Source organism: Hippopotamus amphibius, chromosome 12 (genome assembly GCF_030028045.1).
Source record: "Hippopotamus amphibius kiboko isolate mHipAmp2 chromosome 12, mHipAmp2.hap2, whole genome shotgun sequence".
NCBI lineage: Eukaryota > Metazoa > Chordata > Mammalia > Artiodactyla > Hippopotamidae > Hippopotamus > Hippopotamus amphibius.
The window spans coordinates 91,367,274-91,392,998 of record NC_080197.1 but is presented as its reverse complement, the minus strand read 5'-3'; the positions used below and the strand labels follow the sequence as shown (position 1 = coordinate 91,392,998).

Below are 25,725 nucleotides of genomic sequence, written 5' to 3'. Positions count from 1 at the left end.
TGCCTATAACCTAACTGTAGCAGGATATTTTTACTATTGGGCAGTTGGAGTGGATGACTTCTAACATTCTTTCCAGTTTTAAATGTGGCATTTCCAGGGCAGATGATTGATAAGAACATATTACAGAAAGCCTAACAGCAAAGAATCCAAGACCTCAAACCCACTGCCAGGGTTTTCTCTCTCAGACTCCATCCTGAGCCTGCCATTTACCTGCCATCCATGAGCCAGACCACAAAGCCCCAGTCTCATGAGAACAGACACTGTGATCCTCCCGGCACCCGATGGTCTCAGCCCTTCCTTTTCCCCCATGGATGTGACCCACACCCAGGCCTGTGACCGGGGAGCTGGTCTCACAGCTGCCCTGTGAGTGCTGGTCCAGCACAGAGATGTTCCTGTGTGAAGCCTCCCAGGACTCCAGGCAGTTTTCACAGCCAAGTCCCCACTAGGCTAAGCCCACCAAGCTCAGCCCAGCTCCAGACTGAGCCAGAAGTCTCACAGAGGCCTCAGAGCTAAGTAAATCCACAGGTTTTACCAACCACTCCTGAGCCAGAAGTGAAAAGTGAGTCGATGAAGAGTGTCAGCAAGCATAACCTAAACAGCCGTCTCATTGTTTTCTCCTCGCCCCGAAAGGCTTTCTCTCGGTCTGTCTGTATTTGTCTCCCTTTCAGGACAACCTGGCCCTGCTTCACGCCCTGCCTTCTTTCTTATCTTGCCTACCTGGCCTCTTCCACTTACCCCAGATTAATTTAAAAACATTGAAGCGTTTTTAAACCTTAGGAAAATTAGAAGTGCTGCATACAAAGAATACAGGGCAGTAGATTCCTCAGTCACATCCATCCTGCCCTCTCCCATTCTCACAGTGAGTTTTATAAATATTTTGATCAGAGAGACATTCCATTCCTAGTTATTACTACCAGCCATTTCCTTATTGTGATTTGCGTTTCTTCTGCTCCAAGGAAGTTCCTGAGATAAAGCAGAAGCAGGTAACCGAGCAGATCGTTCATGTTCATTTCATGTGTGTTAAGAACAATCTTTGGGGGAGTTTATCAAGTCCGTCAGTCTTCACAAAGAGTGATGATGATATTCTCTCTCTGCGCCGTATTCAGCATTTCCCCTTCCTTTGCTCTACTTTAATTTACTTTGCTTCAGCAGGTTAACCACTGATCAGTACTTCTGTGATACATAAAGTACTTCTTGTTTCACAGTAGAGTTGGGGGCCTGCTAAGAGAATGGATATGTTTTTAAGCGTGAATTCAGTCAGAGGTTTAAGTTTAAAGCCCCCTTTATATAGAATTAGAAATTAATATTAGCATAGAGCTGCAGAGTGATCGTATGTCCCTTCTGAAAATAACTTCTGTCTTTCTTCAGGAAATACTACGGAGAGAAGATTGGAATCTATTTTGCCTGGCTGGGCTATTACACTAAGATGCTTCTTCTGGCAGCAGTCGTGGGAGTGGCTTGCTTTCTCTATGGATATTTTAATCAGAATAACTGTACATGGAGGTAACCTCTCTCTATTCCTTGTTACCATGCTGAAAAGATGATTAGACATAAAATTATTTTCAGGGCCTTAGACTGTTTTAGTAAAAGAAGATTCATTGCAGAGCACTTATTGCTTTAGATAATATATCCCTTTTGTCCTGAGCATAATAACTAAGTGAGATGGAAAAAAATTTTTCTTAGATAATGCAGCCCAGCTTCTGGCAGGAATATTACCCTTAGGAAACACTCCAGTATGATAAGACAATACTTTGTTTGAAAAAGAAAGGCAGTCTGGAGGGAGGATCATCTTTGAACTTCTGGCCCCCAGAGGAATGCTTCACTCAGCCCTACAGATGTGGGCCAAGAGCAGCTCTGCTTGCTTCAGGGTTTCAATGGCAAAACTGGTAAAATCGGTGTTTTTATGTTTTTAGAAATGACTTCTTAATATATATGAAGGAATACATTTCAAAAACTCAAGTAAATGATACTTTTTTTGTTTGTTTGTTTTACTTTAAAAACAAACCAACAAACAAAAGCCCTCACAGTATTGGGGGGAAAAAAGTAATAAAGAATGAGTTTGTGCTTCATGTTGAAATTAAAATACCAGCTACACTGTCTAAAGGGAAATACATGGGTGCCAGAACAGTGAATTTCACCACCACTGTTCTGAAATGTGTTATTAGGCCCTTGCTTTTGGTGATCTCAACCTCCAGAAGGGATGTGACACTGAACCAGGCATTTTCTCTTGTTCCTCTGGCCTCCAGCCAGGTGTGAGACAGCCAGATCAAAATTTCTGGGCAACAGTGACAAGCTAATGACCAAATTTTTCTAGCCCAGAGCATACGAGCCTGGCTCCGGAGGCAGGAAGCTTATGTGGCAGCTCTGATGTGTAGGCATAATTATCCATCCTATTTAACAGAGGGTTCTGAGCACTTGTGCCTATTGTGGTTCTTAGCTAGAAAGCTGCAGATGGTCTTTGAAGTACCCTCCTCTCTTCACTAAAAAAGAGTTTAGGGCCAGAGGCTGACTATTGATATCTTTTGCCTAAATTTGTCTTTGGCTCCTCCATTATTTTGTATGTTGTTCCAACCAAAAAAAGGTATCTCAAAAATATATTTTCGAAGTGAAAAAGTAGCATTTTTATATAGTTCTTGCATGTTGGTGGTTCTCATAATTTATTTTATAAAATCACCATAACAGGCACACCATGTATTTCTTACTCTTTCACACAAATTAATTTACAGAAAAGGGTGTGGGGGGGATAGGGTCTTGAGGATATACTCCCTGTGCCCAAAACTATTGTGACTTTATTTACTTAATTTTTAAATAGTTTAAAAATATTTAAAATATATGTATTTACAGTTAATTTCATTACATACTGAGTAGATTCACAAGAATAGAAAATGTGTTCAAGTTGTAAGGAATAATGATCCATTACCCAGTTTAAGAAAAAGCACATAACTGTTACCCATGAAATGCTTTGCTCAATCGCATCCCCTTACTTTCCACTTTGGAGGTGACAACTATACTGGATTTTTATTCTTTTCATTCCTTAACATACACTGTATATTCTTTTTCACATATGCTTGTACCCCTACAAAATATAATTTATTTTGTGTGCTTTTGAAAATATCTATGGATAAGTGGTGGATACTGTAGGTATTTCCTCTTCTATAAAAGGCCTGTTTAAAGCTTATGCACACTGTAAAATAACAGCTTTATTGAGAGATAATTCATATGCCATAAAATGCACCCTTTGAAAGAGTACAATTAGTGGTTTTAAGTACATTCACAGAGTTTTGCAGCCCTCACCACTATCTAATTTTACAACATTTTCATCACCTTTAGTAGTCACTCCCTAACCTCCCTTTCCCTTAGCCCCTGGCAACTACTAATCTACTTTCTGTCTCTACCTGTTTGCCTGTTCTGGACATTTCATGTAAGTGAACCATATAGTATGTGGAGTATGTGGTGTTTTGTAACTGTCCTCTTTCACTTCGCGTAATGTTTTCAAGGTTCATCCATGGTATAGCACGGATCAGTACTCCATTCCTTTCTGTGGTCATATAATATGCCGTTATGTGGATGCACCACACTGTTTATCCATCCATCAGTTGACATTTGGGTTGTTCGCACTTTTTAGTTATGATGAATAATTCTGCTGTGAACGTTCATGTACAAGTTTTTGTGTGGACATATGTTTTCAGTTCTCTTGAGAATGTATTAAAAAATGCAATTGCTGGGATATATGGTATCTCTAGATTTAACATTTTGAGGAAGTGCCAAAGTATTATTTTAAATATTTTGCACCATTTTACGTTCCCAGTGGCTATGTATGAGGATTCCGGTTTCTCCACTTCCTCATCAACACTTGTTATTGCTGGGTTACAAGCAAACAAACAAACAAACAAATAAATAAATATTAGTCACCCTAGTTGGTATGAAGTGCTGTGTCGTGGCTTTGACTTGTATCTCCCTAGTGCCCACTGATGTTGAGCATCTTTCCATGTGCTTATTTTGTCATTTGTATATCTTCTTTGGAGAAATGTGTGTTCAAATCCTTTGCCCATTTTAATTGTATAATTTGTATTGTCTAGTTTTAAGTGTTCCTTATATATTTTGGATAAAAGCCCCTTATCAAATATTTATATTGCACATATTTTCTCCTATTCTGTGAACTGTCTTTTCACTTTCTTGATGCCATCCTTTGGAGCACAAAAGTTTTTAATTTTAATGAAGTCCAGTTTACCTGATTTTTTACTTTTATTGTTTGTGCTTTTGGTGTCATATCTTAGAAAGCATTTGTAATCCAAAGTCATGAAGACTTCCCCAATGTTTGTCTTCTAAAAGTTTTATAGTTTTAGGTCTATGAGTTCATTTTTGTAAATGGTATAGGGTAAAGGTTCAATTTTCTTTCTCCCCAGGTGTATATTCAGGTCTCCCAGCACCATTTTTGTAAAGATTATTTTCTCCCCATTGGCTTGTCTTGGCACCCTTGTCAAAACATAATTGGCCATAAATGTAAGAGTTTGTTATAGATTGTCAGTTCTTTTCTGTCAATCTATATGTCTGTCCTTTATGCATATACCACACTATATTGATTACTATAGTTTTTTAGTAAGTTTTGAAATTGGAAACTTCAAAACTGTGTTTTTCAAGATTGTTTTGATTATTCTGGGTACCTTGCATTTCCATGTTAATTTTAGGATCAGCTTGTTCATTTCTGAAAAAAAGCCAGAATTACTTTGAGTCTGTAGGTCACTTTGAGAACTATTGCCATCTTAACAATATTAAGGCTTCTGCTCTGTGAACACAGACTAAGTCATTTTTAATTTTGATCAATATTTTGTAGTTTTCAGTGTACATGTTTCACCCTTCTTTTCTCAAATTTATTCTAAGTATTTTATTATTTTTGATGCTATTGTAAATGAAATTGTTTCCTTCATTTTAGTTTTAGGTTATTCATTCATGGTGTGTAGAAATATGATTACTTTTTCTTTTTTTGACATACAATAAACTGCATATATTTAAAGTGTACAATTTGATTTTTTTTCTTATTGATAATGTATATATGGCAATCCCAATCTCCCAATTCATTCCCCCCCAACCCTTCCCCCCCCACTTTTCCCACTTGGTGTCCAGATGTTTGTTCTCTACATCTGTGTCTCTATTTCTGCCTTGCAAACTGCTTGATTTGTACTATTTTTCTGTATTCCGCATATATGTGTCAATATACAATATTTGTTTTTCTCTTTCTGACTCACTTCACCCTGTATGATAGTCTCTAGGTCCATCCATGTCTCTACAAATACACGAATTTCGTTCCTTTTTATGGCTGAGTAATATTCCATTGTATATATGTACCACATCTTTATCCATTCATCTGTTGATGGACATTTAGGTTGCTTCCATGTCCTGGCTATTGTAAATAGTGCTGCAATGAACATTGGAGTGCATGTGTCTTTTTGAAGTATGGTGTTCTCTGGGTATATGCCCAGTAGTGGGATTGCTGGGTCATATGGTAATTCAATTACTTTTTATATATTGATTTGTGTCTTATAACCTTGATGGACTGGCTTATTAATTCTAATAGTTTTTTAATGGACTCCTTAGGATTTTAATGTAGTATATCATGTCATCTGAAATAGAAATTGTTTTACTTATTTCTTTCTAATCTGGAGGTTTTTAATTTATTTTCCTTGTCTAGCTGCCCTGACTAAAACCTCTAGTACGATGTTGATCTTGGGAGGAAAGCATTCAGTCTTTCACCATTAAGTGTGATCTTTGCTGTGGGTTTTTCATAGGTGTTCTTTATCAAATTGAGGACATTCTTTTCTATTCCTAGTTTTTAATCCATTATTCTATTAATATGGCATATTACAGAAATTGATTTTTGTACATTGAATGATCCTTGCATTCTTGGATACATCCCACTTGATTTGATTTGCTTTACTTGATTTGATTTCCTGGATTTTATTTGCTAATATTTTGTTGAAGATTTTTGCATTTATACTCATAAGAGATAGTAGTTTGTAGTTTTCTTGTGATGCCTTTGTCTGGTTTCGGTATGGGTGTAATACTGGTTTCATAGAATGAATTGGGAAGTTGTTCTACCACTTTGTTTTTAGAAGAGTTCATGAAGCATTGGCATCAGTTTTTCTTTCAGTGGCTGATAGAATTCACCAGTGAAGCCATATGGGCTTAGGCATTTCTTTGATTACTAATTCAGTCTCTTAACTCACTGTAGGTCTGTTCAGGTTTTCTATTTCTTCTTGAGTCAGCTTCAGTCATTATGTTTTTCTAGGAATTTATTTCATGTAGATTATTCCATTTGTTGGCATATAATTATTGACAGTATTCCCTTGTATTCCTTTTTTATTTCTGTAAGGTCAATAGTAATGTTCCTCCTTTCACTTCTGATTTTGGTAATTTGCATCTTCTCTCTCTCTCTCTTTTTTTTTTGAATAGTCTAGCTAAAAATTTGTCGGTTCTATTGATCTTTTCAAAGAACCAGCTGTTGATTTTTCTCTCTTGCTTATCTATTCTCTGTTACATTTATTTCTGCCTTTTGTCTTTTGATTGGAATATTTAATTCATTTACATTAATGTAATTTCTGATAAGCCTGGAGTTACAGCTGCCATTTTGCTATTTGGTTTATATATGTCTTATGTCTTTTTTTTCATTCCTCCATTACTACCTTTTTTTGTATAAACTTTTTTCTAGTATACCATTTTAATTCTATTTAAATTTGTTGTTTCTTTTACTTTTTGGGGGGGGGTATTTGCTTAAGTGATTGTCTTGGAGATTATAATTAACATTTTGTTTTAAAGCAATCTAGTTCATATTAATCCCAGTTTAATTTCAGAAATATACAAAAACTCTGCATATCGTTTCTTTTTAGATTCCGTATATAAGGGATATCGTATGATATTTCTCTTTATCTGACTTACTTCACTCAGTATGACAATCTCTAGGTCCATCCATGTTGCTGCGAAGGCATTATTTCGTTCTTTTTAATGGCTGAGTAATATTCCATGGTGTATATATATACCATATCTTCTTTACCCATTTCTCTGTCGAGGAATATATAGGTTGCTTCCATGTCTTGGCTGTTGTAAACAGTGCTGCAATGAACATTGAGGTGCATGTATCCTTTTGGACCATGTTTTTATATATACCATATCTTCTTTATCCATTTCTCTGTCGAGGGATATATAGGTTGCTTCCATGTCTTGGCTGTTGTAAACAGTGCTGCAATGAACATTGAGGTGCATGTATCCTTTTGGACCATGTTTTTTTCCAGATATATGCCCAAAAGACCCTGAATGGCCAAGGCAATCTTGAGAAAGAAAAACAGAGCTGTAGGAATCAGGTTCCTTGGCTTCAGACTCTACTACAAAGCTATAGTCATCAAAACAGTATGGTACAGACACAAAAATAGAAATATAGATCAATGGAACAGGATAGAAAGTCCAGAAATAAACTCACACACCTGTCATCAATTAATCTACAATGAGGGAGGCAGGACTACACAATGGTGGAAAGAGTCTCTTCAACAAATGGTGCTGGGAAAACTGGACAGCTACATGTAAAAAAATGAAATTAGATCATTCTTTAACACCATACACAAAAATAAGCTTAAAATGGATTAAAGACCTAAATGTGAGACCAGACACTATAAAACTCCTAGAGAAAAACATAGGCAGAACACTCTCTGACATAAATTGCAGCAATATCTTTTTTGATTTGTGTCCCAGAATAATGGAAATAAAAACAAAAGTAAACAAATGTGACCTAATTAAACTCTCCTTCATTTTTTGAAGAATAGTTTTGCTGGATATAGAATATTTGGTTGACAGTCTTTCCCTTTAGCACTTTGATGATATCATCCCACTCCCTTCTGGCTTCCATGGTTTCTGATTAGAAATCAACTGCTTATCTTACTGAGGAGTCTTTGTATATATTATGTTACTTTTCTCTTTCTGCTGTCAAAATTCTCTCTTTGTTCTTGTCTTTTGACACACTGAATCTGATGTGCCTATGTTTGGATATCTTTAAGTTTATACTACTTGGAGCCTGTTGAGCTTCTTGGGTGTACAAATTAACGTTTTCATCAAATTTGGGAAGTTTTTTAGCCATTATTTCTTTACATATTCTTTCTGCCCCATTCTTTCTCTCCTTCCTTCTGGCACTCCTATTATGTGTATTGTTGATGGTGTCCCACCCACCTCTGAGGCTGTATTCATTTTTTGTCATTTCTTTTTCTTTGTGTTTCTCAAACTGGATAATCTGAATAGACCTAGTTTTAAGTTAGCTGACTTTTTCTTCAGCCAGTTCATATCTGCAGAGGAAACTTCTCTAGTGATTTTTTCATTTTAGTCATTATATTTGTATCTCTAGAATTTCTAATTGGTCTTTTAAATAATTTTTATTTATTGATATTCTCTGTACAATGAGATGTTCACATACTTTAACTCTAGGTATAGTTTCTGTTAGTTCTTTGAATATACATATAATTGCTTACTTATGTCTTTGTCTAGTAAGTCCAACATCTGGACATCTTCAGGGAATTTCTATTGAATTCTTTTTTACCCTGTGTTATGGCCAAACTTTTCTGTTTCTTTGTGTATCTTGTAATTTTCTGTTGAAAACTGGGCATTTTAAATATTATAATGTGGCAGATCTGGAAACCAGATTTTTCTCCTCCTCAGGGTTTGTTATTGCTTCTGTAGTCATTGCTGCTGCTGCTGCTATTTATTTACTTTCTTGAACAAATTCTGTAAAGTCTGTATTGTTTATCGTGCATGGCTATGAGATTTGTGTACAAAAGCTTAGTTGTCAGCTAATGATTGGACAGTGATTTCCTTCAGTGCTTGGCACCAATCATTTTTTTGAACCCTTGCCAAGTGGCTCTGTGTTTGTGTGTTAGGGAATGCCTTCAGCACTACAGCAGGCAGTTCGCAGCTCTTCCTTAGCTTACTTCTTCCTTCTGCAGAACCTCAAGGTCAGCCAGAGTTAAGAGATTAAGGTTTTCTCAGATCTTTCCTGGCCATATGCACAGTCCACAATGCTAGGAATTTGTTGGAGCTTTTTAACCCCACCCCACTCCCAGAACATCTCATTACCCAGTTTTTCCTTCTAAGTTTTCTAATCAGCATCTTGTTAGTCTCTACTGGTATCACTGCCTCAGGCAATTGTAATGTTAAATAATTCCTGCCAGTTGCTTTCAACAGACACTCTGGGGATAGAGCTATTTGCATAGCATGAGCTTGAGATAGGTCAAATAGTGACAGCTCTCTGGGGATGGGTTTTGGTTTTTTGTTTTTTGGTAACTTCAAACCACTCTGCCCATTCAGTGGCTGGTAGGCTACCTTGGTTTTGAGACTGTTGGTTTTAAAGGCCACCAGGAAGCTGAGGTTATGAGCAGAGCAATAAATCAAGTTAAAATGCCACAAATTTTATGGGAAATATTTAGCTGTTTTTCCTCAAATAAACACTCCTCAGACTGCTGGAAGCCTTTGTTTAATTTCCGCAGTTCTGCAGAGGTTAATTTTGACAGATTTTTCCAGTGTCTTTGCTTTACGAAGGAGCAAGTTTTCTAGGATCTTTACTCAGATATTCTAGAAGTGTTTCTCATGCCCATTTATTTTTTACTGAGCTATTTGCAAGGCCAACTAATTCTGCAACTCCAGTCCCATTCACATAAGAGTCCATTTGCATGGCTTCTCCTAGAGTGAGCAGTGTGTAACCTATTGTCAGTTTGCTGGGTTTTTTCTTATTAATTTGTAGGATAGTTAAAAATACTCTTGTGAGTAGTCCTTTATCATTTTTACATGTTGCAAAACTTCTACCAGTCAGTGACTATTTTTTTTTCCTCTCTTTACGGTGTTTTAATCAAGTTCTTATTTTTAAAAAATTTTGAATGTATTAATATTTTCTTTTATGATTTATGCTTTTTTATTTTTCATTAGTAGAATTTTTCATTACCCCAAGGTTATCTAGATATTATTCTCTTTTTTTAATGAGTTGGTACTGTTGCATTTTTATTATCCACCTGGAATTGATTTGTGTATGATAGGATTTAGTGGTTCAATTTCACCTTTTTCTGTATGGATTGCAGCAGCTCTATTTATTCAAACATCAGTTCTTACCTTACTGATTTGCTGGACCTATCCTGCCTGTTATACATCAGTTTTGGTGTAGGCAGAGGTCTCTTTCTGAACTCTTTATTTTGTTCTCTTGTTCAGTTTTTCTTAACCTATCCCAATTGCACCTTGTTCTTTAGGAGATGTCTTGACTATTCTGAGGCTTTGCTCTGCTATTGAATTTACAGCTCAAATAAGGGAGAAAGGACATCTTCAAGTATTGATTCTTCCAAATTATCAACATGATAATGTACCCATTTATATAGGTTCTTCACTCTTTCAGAATAGTTTTATCATTTTCTCCATGTAAATTTCATACATTTTGAATTAGTGTTTTATTCCTAGGTTCTTCATATTTTTTAAGCTATTGAAAAATGGTATTTTAAAAAAATTAATTCCTAACTGTTGCAGGTCTTTAGAGACACAATTTCTTTTTGTGACCCTGTATATATTTTGTATACTGATTTTGTGTCCAGCAAACTTACTAAACTCATTTATTCTCATAATTTATCTGCAAGTTTTATTGAGTTGTCCATATAGACAGTTATGTAATCTGTTAGTGATAGCAGTTTTCTTTCCTTGCCATTCCTCCTATCTTTGTTTTTTTCATTTACTGTGCTCACAAGGACCTCCCCTGAAAAGAAGTGGTGATAGTGGGACCCATCGTCTTGTTTCTGATGTAAAGGAAATACTTTCAGCATTTTACTATTACATATAATGCTTTTTATAGGTTTTATGTAGCAAAATTTTATCAGGTTAATGAAGTTCACTTCCATTCCTAGTTTTATAAGAATTTAGTTTAGTTTTCTTATCATGAATGGATGTTGAATTTTATTATGCTGGTAGAAAGTACTCTTCATTAAATTTTTTTTTAATTAAATTTTATTTTTCTTTTTTCTTTAGCAAAGAAGTTTGTGATCCTGACATTGGCGGCAAGATCATAATGTGTCCTCAATGTGATAAGCATTGTCCATTCTGGAAACTCAATGTTACTTGCGAGTCCTCAAAGGTATTTTTTTTTTCCAAACATTTATAAGTAATGAAAGATTTTTTTTCTTCTAGTAATTCTAGTACAACATAGTGATTATATTTTTTTCCTCTGAGGAATTTAGAAAGGTAATTTTCAACTCAACCTTCATTTTGAAAGATAGATGTAAAATGTATGTGTTTATTCCTCATTTACAGATAATAAATTGAAATTAAAAGCCTTATCTAAAATCTCCTGAAGGGTCAGTGAGGAACTGTGGAATTGAAACTATTTGAGTATTTCAATAATCAAAGCAGAAATCTCAAACCTATCTTATCTCATAAATACTATTGTAAGTATTTTCCTTAATTCAAGTGAATAGAAACCTGAAATCTGTACTTGTGTTTTCCCACTTTGAAAATGTGCTGAAATTCTGCTTGGATTTTTAAAGACCTTGCTGGTCAGATTTAGACTGTATTTATAAAAATGTGTAACAAAGGTTTTGTCTGCAAATGATAACAGATATTCACTTTGTCTCAAAACATTCCCACAAAACACATCTGGTTCCCCTTATACATGCAGATGGTCTTGAGCTATATGACCTCTTAAAATCCAGGAGGTTTAGGAGAAGCATTGACACTGGAGAGAACTTACTGAAAGGCAAGCCAGAAACACCAGACAGGAAGAAAGGCTTGCTTCAGAGAGTTTTTAGTAGTCTTCCTTGTCTTGATCTTTCCTCTGTCACCTAGTTTTGCCATGAAAGTTTAGGAATCTTTATATGACCTCAAAAGATTCTGATCTACTCTGTGTAAGTCTTATTTTAACTGAATACACTGCTAAGATAGTGATGCCACTTTATAGTTTTTACTTTGCAAAGTTCTTGTACCTATGTTATCACTTGACACACAAAACAACCCTGTGAGACAGGCAGAACAGGTGTTACCTCCATTTTACAGATTAAAACACTGAGGATCTGAGAGATTAAATGATTTGCTCAAGATTGCCCGCCTACTAGCTGATAAAGCCAGAAAATGATAGCAAATCCGCCTTCCTTTCTATTACTGTGTTCCTCACTGGCTGACTGTAGTACCAGGCACTTTACTCTTGAATTGAACTCTATGTTTGAAGAATTGTTCCACCCCTTAATTAAGATGATTGCAGGGTATTGTCAACACATAGATTTTTACACTTGATTTATGAATTAAATTAGATTTCATTGCCCACCCCCCTTCCAACCAACACAAGTTCTAGACTATAAATATCTATCATAGATCACTCAAAGTAAAAGACTTGGAGCTAGTAAGACAGAAGCTGCCTTCCAGTGATACTGACTTATAAAGGTCACTAGTTAGTGTATATCCCCAGGCATTGGACTTAAGGCAAGCGAGAGTGATGATACCAGAGGCAAACTGTACTCCACAAAGTACAAATGGAAATTCCGTTTTCCTTAAGAAATTATTTTTCACATACCCAACCCCCATCTCTTTTCTCATATTTTTTGCTCCACCTGGCCATCCTGAAGCACATGAATTTCAAATATGTCCCTGTGTCATATGTCATTGTTTTGGAAAAAAATGAATCATTCTTTTCCAGTTTCTAAAAAAATCCCTTGAGTCTTGTCAGAGTGATTTACAAAGGGAAGGAAGCATATAAAAGAAATATGAATAAAGGAATGAAATGAAGAAGTAAGGTAAAAAAGGAGAAAAAGAGAAGCACCTTTTCATGCTTTTCTGTTTTGTTGGTTAATTCAGTCATTTCTTCATTTACACATTTTTATATTCATTTCTTTCCTTTTGGAAGGAGATGGAGTATTCACTAATTGACGTGTATGCCAGAATTGTTAACAAATTAGAAATAGAAATAGAAAGTCAGGATCAAGGAAATGAAGAAACAGTTATGAAAATAATCAGGATTAATACTGTTTTTGTGACTGAGCATTAAATAAAGTTCTTAGCTTTTTAGCTGGCAAGATAAAATGAAACATGGTTAAGTTATAATATTTAGTTCTTTGAAATACATTGTTATAAAATTTTGATTTTGTTTCTTTGCAGGAAGAAAGCATAGCAAATTGTCACTTTTTTAGATTCTAAGTGGTTCCTCTGCTTAAAATCATCATGCCTGTGTATACAGCTCTCTCTTCTTTCCTGCTCCACATGACTAAAGCAGTGTGCTGACTTGGGGCTGCTGTTAACACAACTGGTTTTCCTTCTCTGCGCCATCCTGCCAAGCTAGCTAAGCTAAGCTTCTCACCAACAAAGCTCTTTGCTTATCTTCTCCCCTACTTCCTGCTTCTGTGTTGCTCCTGGGGCACGTATTGCAGAGAGACCAACCATCTTATTCTTTCTCTCAGTTCCTTGATTCTTACACATGTGGCGAAAATGGTAACTTCCTCCAAGCCACCTAACTCCCTTTCATAGGAGTGCAAGGCACATCTCTTGTCTTGAGCTAGGCAGCTGGCGTGAGCTTGACATTAGCAGTAAACTTGCCTTTTCTTGCTGCTCCCCCCTCCCGCCCCCGGCATTGACAGATGTGCTTCCAGTGGCTTTTTCTCCGCATAATAGGATTTTCTCTTCCCGGAGTGGGTGGGTGGAGGTATCAGGGCAAATAGGGAGGTATCAAATAGAGAGAGATTTACATTGATTTCTAGAAGAGGAGTAACATTGGATAGAATTTTCAATGATAACATTAAAACATGCAGAACTGTTCCTTGTAGGACTTTTCCTATAATAATTTTCAATAAGGGATAAGGTATGACATTAAAAGACAGCTTGGAAAAGATGGTGTTTACGGAGTCCAGGCTCCCTCTGCTTGCTGCATGACAGGCCAATGAATCAGAGACAAGGTGCTGAGACAAGGAATACAACTTTATTCAGAAAGCTGGCAGGCCAAGAAGATGGCAGACTAGTGTCTCCAAAAAACCATCGTATCAGGGTCTGGATGCCAGTTTCTTTTACAGAATTAGGAAGAGTCGGTGAGGAGGTAAAGTGAAAAGGCAGAATAGAGTGGGAGAGGCACGGGGCAGTAAAGTAAAAACGGCCATCAGTTGGACCTAGGGACTGTCATACAGAGTTAAGTGAGTCAGAAAGAGAAAAACAAATATATTTTAATACATATATGCAGAATATAGAGAAATGGTACAAATCAACCGGTTTGCAAGGCAGAAATAGAGACATAGATGTAGAGAACAAACATGGACACCAAGTGGGGAAAGCGGTGAGGGCTGGGGGGGAAAGAATTGGGAGATTGGGATTGCCATATATACATTACTAATAAGAAAAAAAATACAGAATTGTATACTCTAAATATATGCAGTTTATTGTATGTTAACTGTATCTCAATAAAAGTTATTAAAAAAAAAAGGCCGTCAGTCTTACAAAACACCTCCTGGAATGACTAACTTCAGTGAGGGGATGTGTTAATTTCTTCTTTTCTGTAGCCATTCACAGGTGGGCAGGACAGATCGTCTGCCTGTGAGCTGAGCAGAGGCACTTTAGTTTAACATTCAGGCAGACGGCAGGGTTCCCTGAGGCAGACCATTATGTGTGATTATAAAATTATAATAAAATATTATAATAAAAGCAGCGGAAAGCAAAGGTTAAAATCAAAGAAACATATTAAACATGGAGTCCGAGTTAGCTCTTCCCTGTTACAATGGTTTCATAAGAGCCAAAGCTACAAGATTTGAAATCATGTTCCATGGAATCCCAGGAGTAAAGGAATCGTTGGGGAGCATTGTTCCCCAGATTGATCACTCATTTATTTTGTCTTCCTTGAGCTGGATTTTTGAGAGGAGTAATTGAATGACAAGCAATTCAGGACTGTGCTTCCTGCTCAGGGTATATATGGGTGGTTGAGGGGCATCTATATGCTTTGGAAAAATGATATATAAGAAGATGGGCGGGTGGATATTATTTTACAAAAATAACATTTTTATGTAGATGAAAGTTTACTCATTTTATATCAGTATAAAGGGCAATCCAGAAAGAACCTTAAAAAAGTCGAGTTTTTCTTAGAAACGCTTTAAATTTTCTTTTGCACCGAAAAGTTTGCTGTTTTTTTGTTTGTTTGGTTGGTTGGTTGTTTTTAGCCTATGGCTTCCTTTTCTACCATGTCTTCTTTACTTTTCATAGGATCTATCATAAAGTTATCATGTTTGCCACTAACTTCATAGACCTTTTTAGGGGGTATAAAAATGGTCACTAATGAAAAATCGGTAACTAATTGGAAGATTTTCCAGGAATTTGTAGAGGGAGATAGACTATTTTTACACTAGCAAAAAGGTGAAACTTAGCAGGACTAGTAAATAGAGTATGTCATGTGTTCATTCGTGATCATTGTACCCTTTGTAACGTCAGCAAAAGCATCTGTGCGTCCTTATCCTAAAGGAAGCTTCCCTCAGCAATGGCAGAAAAGTCATCATTGGATTTGTGGAAACAGAGCTCTTCTGGGGGAGAGCCATCTCAGAGTAACCCCTAGCTTTGTGCTTCTCTTAACAAGAAATGCAGGAATTCAGGAACTTGTCCTTCAACCAGGGTGGGATAATAAGACGCAAATCATAAATCTAAAAGTTGTTTGGAGTTCATTGTATTTTTAGGGCCCTTCTGTTTCCTCAAACTCACCGTCATAGTCCATAAAAAGAAGCTGTTATTCAAAAGTATGTTAGAGACTTTCAACAGAATGAAATCTTAGCAGCTGTGCCTATTTCTTTAACATGATATGGAAAGATTCCGTTGCAAAATGTACTCTGGTAAATAACAGCAAAGGCTGCTTGCTTTCAAGAGGGTGAGAAATCTCATCTGTAAGTATGTAGTAGATATGGTGATTGTCAAACTAGGTAACAGCTTTAAAAGAAATTCCCAGACTGCAGCATATACAAAGCAGTTCATATTTGCTGAATCTTAGTAAGTGAAGAACCTGTTTCATGTATATGTCATTATTGTATTTTCCAGAAATTGTGCATCTTTGACAGTTTTGGAACCCTAGTCTTTGCAGTATTTATGGGGGTATGGGGTAAGTTGTGTTCACTTTTTTCAGTTTCCTTTTGCCTCTTCACTGAAAACAAACAAAACCCCTAAGATCATACAATTACCGAACTTAATAGCATTATATGGTTTTATATAGGTGACTAAAGTAACCCACTTTTAGTCCCTTGGATTGCCCAAGCTTCAGCTCCCCCTAAACTCCATTTATAATTCTTAAGGCCATTGTGTCAATTACTGCATTAAAAACTACCTCAAAATGTAGTGGCTTAAAACACTCATGTCTTGTTTCTCACGATTTTGTGTGTCAGGTGGGAGGTTCTCCAGGCAGGGTTGGTCTGTGGGGCTCGGCTGGGCTGGCTCGTCTTGGTCTACATGGTCTCTCTTCCTCCAGTGGATTGGCCCAGGATTCTTCACATGGAAGCTTAGGGTTCCAAAGAGAAGCAAGACAGGAGACGTGCACTCCAGGCATTTTTTTAAACCTATGTTTGCATCAAGTTTGCAAATGTTCCTTCAACCAAAAGCAAGTCATGGTCAACCCAACAACAATGTGAGGAAGTGGGAGGACTGCCCAAGGGCTTGGATACAGGGAGGGATGATTCACTGGGGGGTGTTACTGTAATAACCCCCATAGTCGTGATCCAACTGACTTTCATAGGGTTGGGGTTGGGGCAAAGCAGCAACACAGGGATCACAGGTAAGCTTTCTTCCTTACACACTTCTCTATGAGTGAGTAGTTAATAAGCACTGCTGCTACTCTTATAATAATAACATTCTGTTTAATAACTAGAACAAATATGATCCTATAGAATATAATTTGTATATAGAAGCTTTAATACTATACTTATTTATTTTGAATAGCCTCATTAATGTAATGATTCAATTATCATTTTATTTAAATACAGACTTTTACATGTTTAATTGATGGAAATGCTCTACCATAGAAGAAAAAATATCCACTTTCAAAGATAAATGCATTTCCAATGTCATTGTGTAAGTCAATGTATAAATGCATTTCAATGTCCTTGAAAATAGAGTTCCGGGTATAGGTGGGTAGGGGAAGAAACGGAACCAAGTCTCTTATTTTAGAGAAGACAACACATCAACACACGCGACTCACGTTTGAATACAGTTGTTTACAGGTGTCCTCGGTGGTGTTTCTCTTTTGCAGTGGTTGTGCCTATGAAGGCTCCCCAAATGAATCACAAAACAGACAGGCCAATTATTTCGGACACTTTTAAGAGAGATTAGTTGCCACTGTTGCGTAAAATAAACTGTAAGATGGCCAAACTTACCTAATAAGTCACATTGTCATTCAGACATCTAGCATGTTTTGGCTGGAGATCAAACACTAGCTAATAGTTGACACATGGAAGAATAAAGATCAAGTTCATATGTTAAGATTCTCTGCGCTCCTCCACTGTAAAATACACCATTTTTTTTTTTTTAATCCCAATAAGAGCACGGGTGCTGAACACATGGGCAGGGCACTTTTAGCTATTGCCTAAACCTCAGTCTCAGCACTGATTCATAATCTATAAAATTCTAAGACATCTATTGAACTCCATATACTAATGGATGCTGATAGCCCTAATGAAAAGAAACTTAAAGCCAAAAATACTAAATTTGACACTGGAAAGAAAAACTTCAAATTTCCTAGCCAACCCTGCTTTCTGTGATCATTAACTACACCATGTTTATAGAACTGACAGGCATATTGAGCTGCTGATTTTATTTCATCAGGTTTTAGAATGCAGAAAACATTTCAGCCCTGCTCGCAGTACCCTATGTGTATCTTTAAGGATATGTGTATATGATGAAGTCTTTATTTTAAATGCCTGATATTGCTTTTCTTGTTACCTCTGCCTTATGAGAACTACTGCTGTGAACCTCATTACAGAGAGCCTGCAGTTGCAGAACTGAAGTTTTCCATATCACCATAATCATATCCCTGTGGCATCTCTTTTGCGCCCAGATGTACATGGCAGAGTATTTTTCTGCTCCCTAGAAATTATAAACGTTGAGGATAGAAAACCTTTTATAATAAATATAGCACAAATCATGTACTTATTTGAAAAATTTCCTCCCTTTTAGACCTAATCAGTCCATCTACTCATACTGACTCCTAGTTGGTCCTAAACACCAACTACCCCCGGTTGAAGTAAAGTTACTGAACATGTCTTTCCCTCCACATTCCTTGTCGTTTCTTACCTACTGCTCTCTGATGCTCCCTGCCAGCCTCTTCGCTGTATGGCTGCAATTTTTTATTTTTACCTTTAAGTTGAAGGCTGGGCCAAGTGATTTCCAGAAAAACCCAGACACCTGGCTCATAAGGAGGCGTGGGGAGATTTCAGGAAGCCATCACCCTAACTAGCTGCAACTTGGAGATCAGAAAACGACTGTCGCGATTCTTAGTTTCAGGTCTCTGCGTCTCCAGCTGCATGCATACCAGCAAAATAGCGCAGCTCCTATAACCACCTCTGCCTCCGTTCAGCTGCATTTCTTTTTTTTTTAATTAATTAGTTAATTTATTTATTTATTGGCTGTGTTGTGTCTTCGTTGCTGCACACGGGCTTTCTCTAGTTGCAGCGAGAGGGGGCCACTCTTCATTGTAGTGCGTGGGCTCCTCATTGTGGTGGCTTCTCTTGTTGCAGAGCACAGGCTCTAAGCGTGCAGGCTTCAGTAGTTGCGGCACATGGTCTCAGTAGTTGTGGCTCATGGGCTCTAGGGCGCAAGCTCAATAGTTGTGGCGCACAGGCTTAGTTCCTCTGCAGCATGTGGTATCTTCCTGGAGCAGGGATTGAACCTGTGTCCCCTGCATTGGCAGGCGGATTCTTAACCACTGCGCCACCTAGGAAGTCCTGCATTTCTGATTTAAGTGACACACAGATACTTCTGATGGGTATTTATTTATTTATTTATTTACTGTGTTGGGTGTTCGTTGTTGTGCTAGAGCTTTCTCTAGTTGTGGCGAGTGGGGGCTTCTCTTGCTGTGGAGCATGGGCTGTGGGCGGGCAGGCTTCAGTAGTTGCGGCACGCCAGCTCAGTAGTTGTGGCTCATGGGCCCTAGAGTGCAGGCTCAGTAATTGTGGTCATGGGCCTAGTTGCTCTGCATCATGTGGAATCCTCCCGGACCAGGGATCAAACCCATGTCCCTTGCATTGGCAGGCAGATTCTTAACCATTGCGCCAGGGAAGTCCCCTAATGGGCATTTTTAAATGCCACATCTGGAACTCTAGGTGCAAGAGAGTCTGCGAAATGTATTTTCTTTTTTTTTCTTTTTTTTTTTAAGAATTATGATTTTTAAAATTTATTTATTTCAAATATAACTGATTTACAATGTTGTGTTAATTTCTGCTGTATAGCAAAGTGATTCAATTATGCATATATATGCATTTTCCCACATTCTTTTCCATTATGGTTTACCACATGATATTAAGTATCGTTCCCTGTGCTCTACAGTAGGACCTTGTTGTTTTTCCTGAGATATGTATTTTCAGACTCATAGTCTTTCAGTTAGGAAGTTGGAATACACGCTGAGCAAGCTCATCTGCCTTTGTAAGTAAAGAGGTCTGAATAGTTTCAAGGCCCAATAAAATGTCTCAGCCCTTCCGCAGCAAATTCTTCAAGCGACCAGAACACTCCCAACTACCAGTGTGTGTCTTGTCCTTAGACATTGCTGGATACAACCAAAAATGCTGTGTATTGGGAATCTTCATCATCTGATCCCTATTTTCTTTAGCTGTGTGATATCCTGATTAAGAGGACAGCTGGTTTTGATTCCCAAGTTCCTAGGCAGCCTTCTCTCTTCTCTTATTGTATGTTTATATAAGAGTCCTGTCTCTCTCCAGTCCACTGGAGCTGCCTGGTGTGTGGTTTGCCAGAGAATATAAGTGCGGTGCTCTCCACTGGAGTCCAACCAGTTGTTTTATTGCAGGAAGAGAGAGAGAGAGCAAAAGATAAAGAACCGGAAATTCCTGTCTGGCATCATGCAGTCCCCCCAGGTCCCGGTGCTCTACTCCAGGACACACAGCACTGTGAGTCAGCAGCCTCGTGGCCCAGGAGTACTCCAAAACACTGGGTGCTTATACTAGGCTCTCAGGCTCGTTCACAGACCCTGCAAAGTTCTCGGCTCTGTGAAATGAGGAACTATGAAACTGCCACCCATTCCCGCAGCTCCCAGGGTTTGTGCCCTTCAAGGTTCCAAGGATTTGCTCCCCACTCATTATTTTTCACCAGGCCATTTCTTGCTTATCCGGCAGTCGTATCGCCTCCCACTCAGAACTCCTCAATTTCAGGATTTGGTAAAAGCAGTTATTTTACCCTTTATGTTCAAGTTCAGGGAGGAAGGGGAACGGTATCCACTGTTCTTCCCGTAGAGCACTGATTAAAATTGCTTCTGTTGCTTTTTGTGAGAAGAGTACTTTTATTTTCATAGATCATCTCCTGTTGATATGGTTGCTAAATAGATACTGAGCAAGTGCATGGCTGTTACACTCCCATTTTAAAGATGGGCAAAATGACACTCAGGCAGATTAGGCAAATCACCCGAGGCCCCAAAGACAAAAAGTGAGAAGCACAGAGTAGGAGCTCTGCAAACAATTTGGTTCATCAGCCTTTAGATCAATGACAAAATGCAATGTATAGTAATAAAGGTGTAGCAGACTTTTAGAAGGATGCAGAAATATTTATTTCATATAATCGCATTGTCTTGTGTGGGGCTCTGAAAAATGAATGAGAAAATGATGGTTACATATCCTTGGTCCTACCTCACCTGTACAGGTATGGACTCTTCTTTCTGTAACAGGAATAGGAAAGCCCCAGCCTTCCAGCCTCATGAGATCAGTCCTGTTTGTTTCATTTATGCCTGCCTGTAGGTGCCAAAATGCAGGTGGACTTTCATGTCCTGCATCACGAATTCCTTTAAAAATAGATGTTTGAAGACATAAATTTGTGAAAATAAGCTGCTTTTCTTAAAAGTAATTTTCTTGACGTAGCAGAGGAGGAAATGGAGGAGTTTCTCCATTGAAAAATCAATAAAAATTTCAAAAACATCTGTATTTCTAATATTTCAGCCAAAATTTAGAGGGATTACAGAAACACAGGAAAGGTATCCAAAGTGGCTTTAGAAAGCTTTTTCTGGGCTGAGCTCATAAAGAGACTATTAATGGAAAGATACCCTCTTCTCATCCGCAGTCGCTTTCTTTAGGTTGGAAAGGTCCAGTGGTTCCCCTGATCTGCGGTCCTAGTGCTTTGTGGGAGTTGTGGGGTAGGGCAGTACACACGATGAGGCCTCAGTCTGTCGACCCTGAGTAACTCCCAGCAGTTAAGGGGCTAGAGCTGCCACTACCTCCCCAGTCAAAACAGTCACATTCTCGTCTCAGCTCACCCAGGCCCACGTGACTGGCAGAGCGGTGCGTGGTGGACAGTGGATGGTCAGGCACAGCAGGGAGCAGTTGCCGTCATCTGGGCCCTCCGAGTGGATGGTTCCATCCTTCAGGCGTCCCGGGTGGCGGAGGTCCCCCAGCTTCTGGGATGCCTTCCCATGGTACATTCACTTAGCTCAGACTTATCCGGTGCGTGCTGTGTGCTAGGGTTTCCGCTGTGAACAAAGCCAAATCCCTGCCCTCATGAAGGTGACACGCGGGTGGGCATGATAAACGATAAACACAGAAGCAAGTATAGGCCAGAATGCGTGAGTGCTATCCATTTTGAGGCGCACACGCTGAGGTCAGCGTAGGGAATAAAGTGTGCCCTTTTTGGCAGAATGTACACCAGCACTGGGCGGATTTCATAGTTGCAGAGGGGGAGACAGAGTAGAAAGAGCTTCATGGGTGGAAGGTGTAAAGCAACGTTGGCAGTAGAATTCTCAAGTAACTTAAAGAGTAGTGGTCTTCTGTTTGATGGGGATGCATGGTGTTTTTCAAGGAGATGTGAGCCTAGGGGACTTTAGTAACTAGGTGTCATCCTATCTATCCTGTGCTGCTTCATATGCAGCCTGGGGAGAATTGGGTCATTCCCTCAAGCAGGGGTCTCTTTTCAGAGTATCTGCCCATGAGGCCAGCAGGGGTCAGGTGGGCAGCAGGAGCAGCCAGGTACAGCTTGGTCCATAGTTACCTGGTGCCCTCAAGGCTTTCGTCCCATAGATACTTCATTCCCCCTGAGTGGGGGCAAGGGCATGGATGGCTGGGCAGGTTCTCAGTGGTGGAGGCGTCCCCCTCTATACGCAACACCCCTCCGCAGGGACCCCTTGCGCTGGCCGTGGTCTCGGCCAGATGAGGCTGTAGGAGACCTGAGCTTTGGGCACCCCACTTCCATTCCCACACAGAGGCCTGTTTTTGAAGGTTCTGGTCAGGGAGTCCCCAATGCTCTCTTACCCATAAATGAGGAACAGGCTCTTTCTTTCTGGGAAGGGCGCACAGAAGGAGAGAGAGGACCGTCCTGAGAGCGGCAGCAGCCAAATCAGTCCTGCCGTCAAGGGTCTGACAAGCAAACCAGCTTGTTTCTCTTGCGAGTTATTTACTTAGGGGATTTGCAATATTTGGGTGACCTGAGAGTGTCAGGAAATAATACCCAAGGGCTTTGTAGCCTTCCCTCTCCAGTGTGAATTCGTCCCCCTGTAGCTGTCATGCAAGGTGGTGGAACTTGGTGGACTATAGGCTGTCGCCTCTGCTCCCTGATGGGGCAGCGGATTACAACGTCAGCTGCAGCTTGGGGGGCTGGTGGCGGGGGGGACATCATTCCCAGGTACAGAGGCCAGGAGGCCTCACGTAACTCCCACACTAGGTTTCAGAGTTGCACAGGGGGACTAGCTTCCTTGCAGCTCCCCAGCCAAGTAGGAGACAGGAAGTGGCCTCCCCCACTGACTGTGTGCTCTTTGCCGCCACTGACAGCAGCATCTGTGGCAAAAAGCTGGGCTGCCACCTATCCTTGCTTGTGAACATCAGGTCATCACAGCAGTGGCCTCGTGAGGGTTAGTGCACCCACAGAGGCTGTGGGGGACAGAGGGCGGTTAGTAGCATTATGTCCCGGAGGAGGCGTGCCTGAATCAGACGCTGGGCAGGCGAGCAGTGATGACATCTCAGCAGAGCGGGTACCGTGGAACGGACCCGAAGGAAGGCGGCTTGTAGAGCAGGTGGCTTGGGCAGTACCGCATCGTAAGAAGGGCTTGGGCTCTGGGGCCAAGGATGCCTTGGTTTGGTACCTGCCTCCCTGTCTTGGGCAAGTATTTGAAGCTCTCTGTGCCCCTGTTTCTTGGTGTCCACAGTAGGGATAGTAATAGCAGTTACGCCAGAGGGTCATGAGCACCTTTACAGATGTTATGTCGTTAAGGTCACGACAGCCTATGAGGTAGGTTCTGTTTCCCCCATTTTCCATACGGGGAAATAGGGGCTCAGGACATCGAAGGATTTTAGCTGGTAGTACGCATCTAATGATTGTCAGAACTAGAAATCGAACTTGATTCCAATGTCCAGATTATCTCTACTCTCACTCACTGTTAATGGAAAATCAATAAATTCAGAACAAACACTGCTGGGAAGTGGGTGCTTTAAGCATTTCTATTGTCCTTGCAATCGGGGAGCGTTGCTTTCATGTTCCTCACAGCCCGTCCCGAGGTTTCCCCCATGTCTCCGGCTGCCCGCGGCAGGGTCTGCAGGATTTCAGGGCAGCCTCTCTTTGCTCTGCACTCAAAGGCTCCCTGTGCTCTACAGGTTGATACTCAACACTGACTGCTCAGTAGAGCTTTCCAAAAACAAAAAACAGTGCACAGGCCCCAGTCCAAACCAATAAAATCAGAATCTTGGGGTACTGCCTGGGCTGAGTATGTTCAAAGAGCTCTCAGGGCTTCACGTGCAGGCAGGGTGAGAGCTACCCTTCTGTAGCTCATCCAGAGAGCGCATCCACTCACGCCCCACAAGTTACCACTGGAAACAGGAAAAATTCTTGGCTCAGCCTAGATCTTTCTCCAGAGTTCTAGACTTTTATCTGCCTACCTGACATCTCTCCTGGAACCCACAGGTGGCTCATCAGAACCGAATCAGTTGTCTTCTCTCTCAGACTTGCTCCTCTTCCTGCCCTTCTTATTTCAGAGAATGGCACTAGAATTAAGGACATCACCAAAGCCAGAAACCTGGCAGGTATCCTTGACCTCTTCCTCCTCCTTCCATCATACCTGCATCCAATCTGTCTACCTGCTAAAACACCGTCTTCTCTCACCTTCTGGCTGAAGCAGGTCTCATCCTGGACCTGCCAGTAGGTCTCCCTGCCTTTAGTCTCTCTCTTGACCACCTTCAAAGTCTCCTCCACCTTTAAGGCACACAGAGTCGTCTGTGATGTGCCCCTGCCGTCTCTCCACTTGGCTGCCCCACCTGCCTCACCACACCTTGTGTTCACTTCCAGACTATTTACGGTTCCTGGAAAGTACCTGGGTCTCTTTGGCCTCTTGCCTTTGCACGCACAGCTCCCTAGGGGGGAATGGCCTTAACATTCCACCTTCACCTGATCATCTCTAAGACATCTCCGAACTCGCCCCAGTGGTCCCCTCTCCTGGGACAGCCTTGTTACGTCCTGGAGCTGTGTGCCCAGAGCACCCCGTGCTTGCTTTGATCACAGCCCTCTTAAAAGTCCACTGGAACGATCACTTCACTGTAATTCCTGTACACCTAGGAGCTGAAGCAGGGACCATATCTTTTTTCTCTTTATTCTCAGCACTTAGTAGAGACTCAAGAATATTTGTGGATGGAACAGTGGTTATTCCAGAATCTCTATATAGGAAGGGCTTGAAGAGTCTGATTGGAAGAAGGACCTAGGAGGTTTACCCTGAAACCACATTGTCAATGAACATTTAATGCTGTTTTTGTCTAGTATTTGAAGTTACAAATCTTGAAAAATAATAGATTTCTAAAAATTATTTTATTCATACTTTACACAAGATTGAGAAAAATACCCGTTTTCCATATTTAAGAATATTGTTTTAATTGGGGTGACTTGTATGGTAGAAAATAAAGATTTGGGGACCACTGAAGCATTCTCATCCCTGCACCCCCAGACCCTTTGGAAGGAAGAGAGGGAGAGGGATGCAAGGAGAAGGAGACTAAAGGATGGACCATGAACTGCTTTGAATTATAATAGTTGCCTGTGTCTTTTCACTGGCAGTAACTGGAGCAGATGCTTAACAGTAGACACAATCAGGTGCCTTCTGACCATCCCATGACTACCTTCCCATGAGCTATAGTCTGTTTTCACAAGTTGAATAAATTAGCAACCTTTTCCTTTTTAAAAAAAGTATTAACTCATTTTTCTCTCTTTTAAATATTAGTATCACCTATAAATAAGTAAAATTAGACTTTATTGACCACATAGAAAAGTGTTGTGGATAATGAACAGGATTCAGTACAGATTTCTGAAGCATCAGTCATCACTGAAGATCCACATGATGCTGTTCTCTTTGGTAGTTACCTTGTTTTTGGAGTTTTGGAAGCGGCGCCAGGCAGAACTTGAATACGAATGGGACACTGTCGAGTTACAGCAGGAAGAACAAGCTCGGCCAGAATATGAGGCACGGTGTACTCACGTGGTGATAAATGAGATCACTCAGGTAAAGAGGATGTTATCTAGATGCAATTCAGTCTCTTCATTGCAGGGGTCCTC

At 39.8% G+C, this 25,725-nt stretch overlaps 1 protein-coding gene across 3 annotated transcripts in view; it reads left to right on the top strand.

Moving 5' to 3' along the window:
* ANO6 (anoctamin 6) overlaps positions 1–25,725 on the top strand; it is a 198,685-nt gene that overhangs the window by 135,815 nt on the left and 37,145 nt on the right. For all 3 annotated transcript variants that reach the window (XM_057701117.1, XM_057701116.1, XM_057701115.1), the window contains 4 exons: positions 1,369–1,503; positions 11,032–11,137; positions 16,045–16,105; positions 25,530–25,672. In XM_057701117.1, the coding sequence (XP_057557100.1) occupies positions 1,369–1,503; positions 11,032–11,137; positions 16,045–16,105; positions 25,530–25,672 (445 nt within the window). The remainder of the gene's footprint in view (positions 1–1,368; positions 1,504–11,031; positions 11,138–16,044; positions 16,106–25,529; positions 25,673–25,725) is intronic.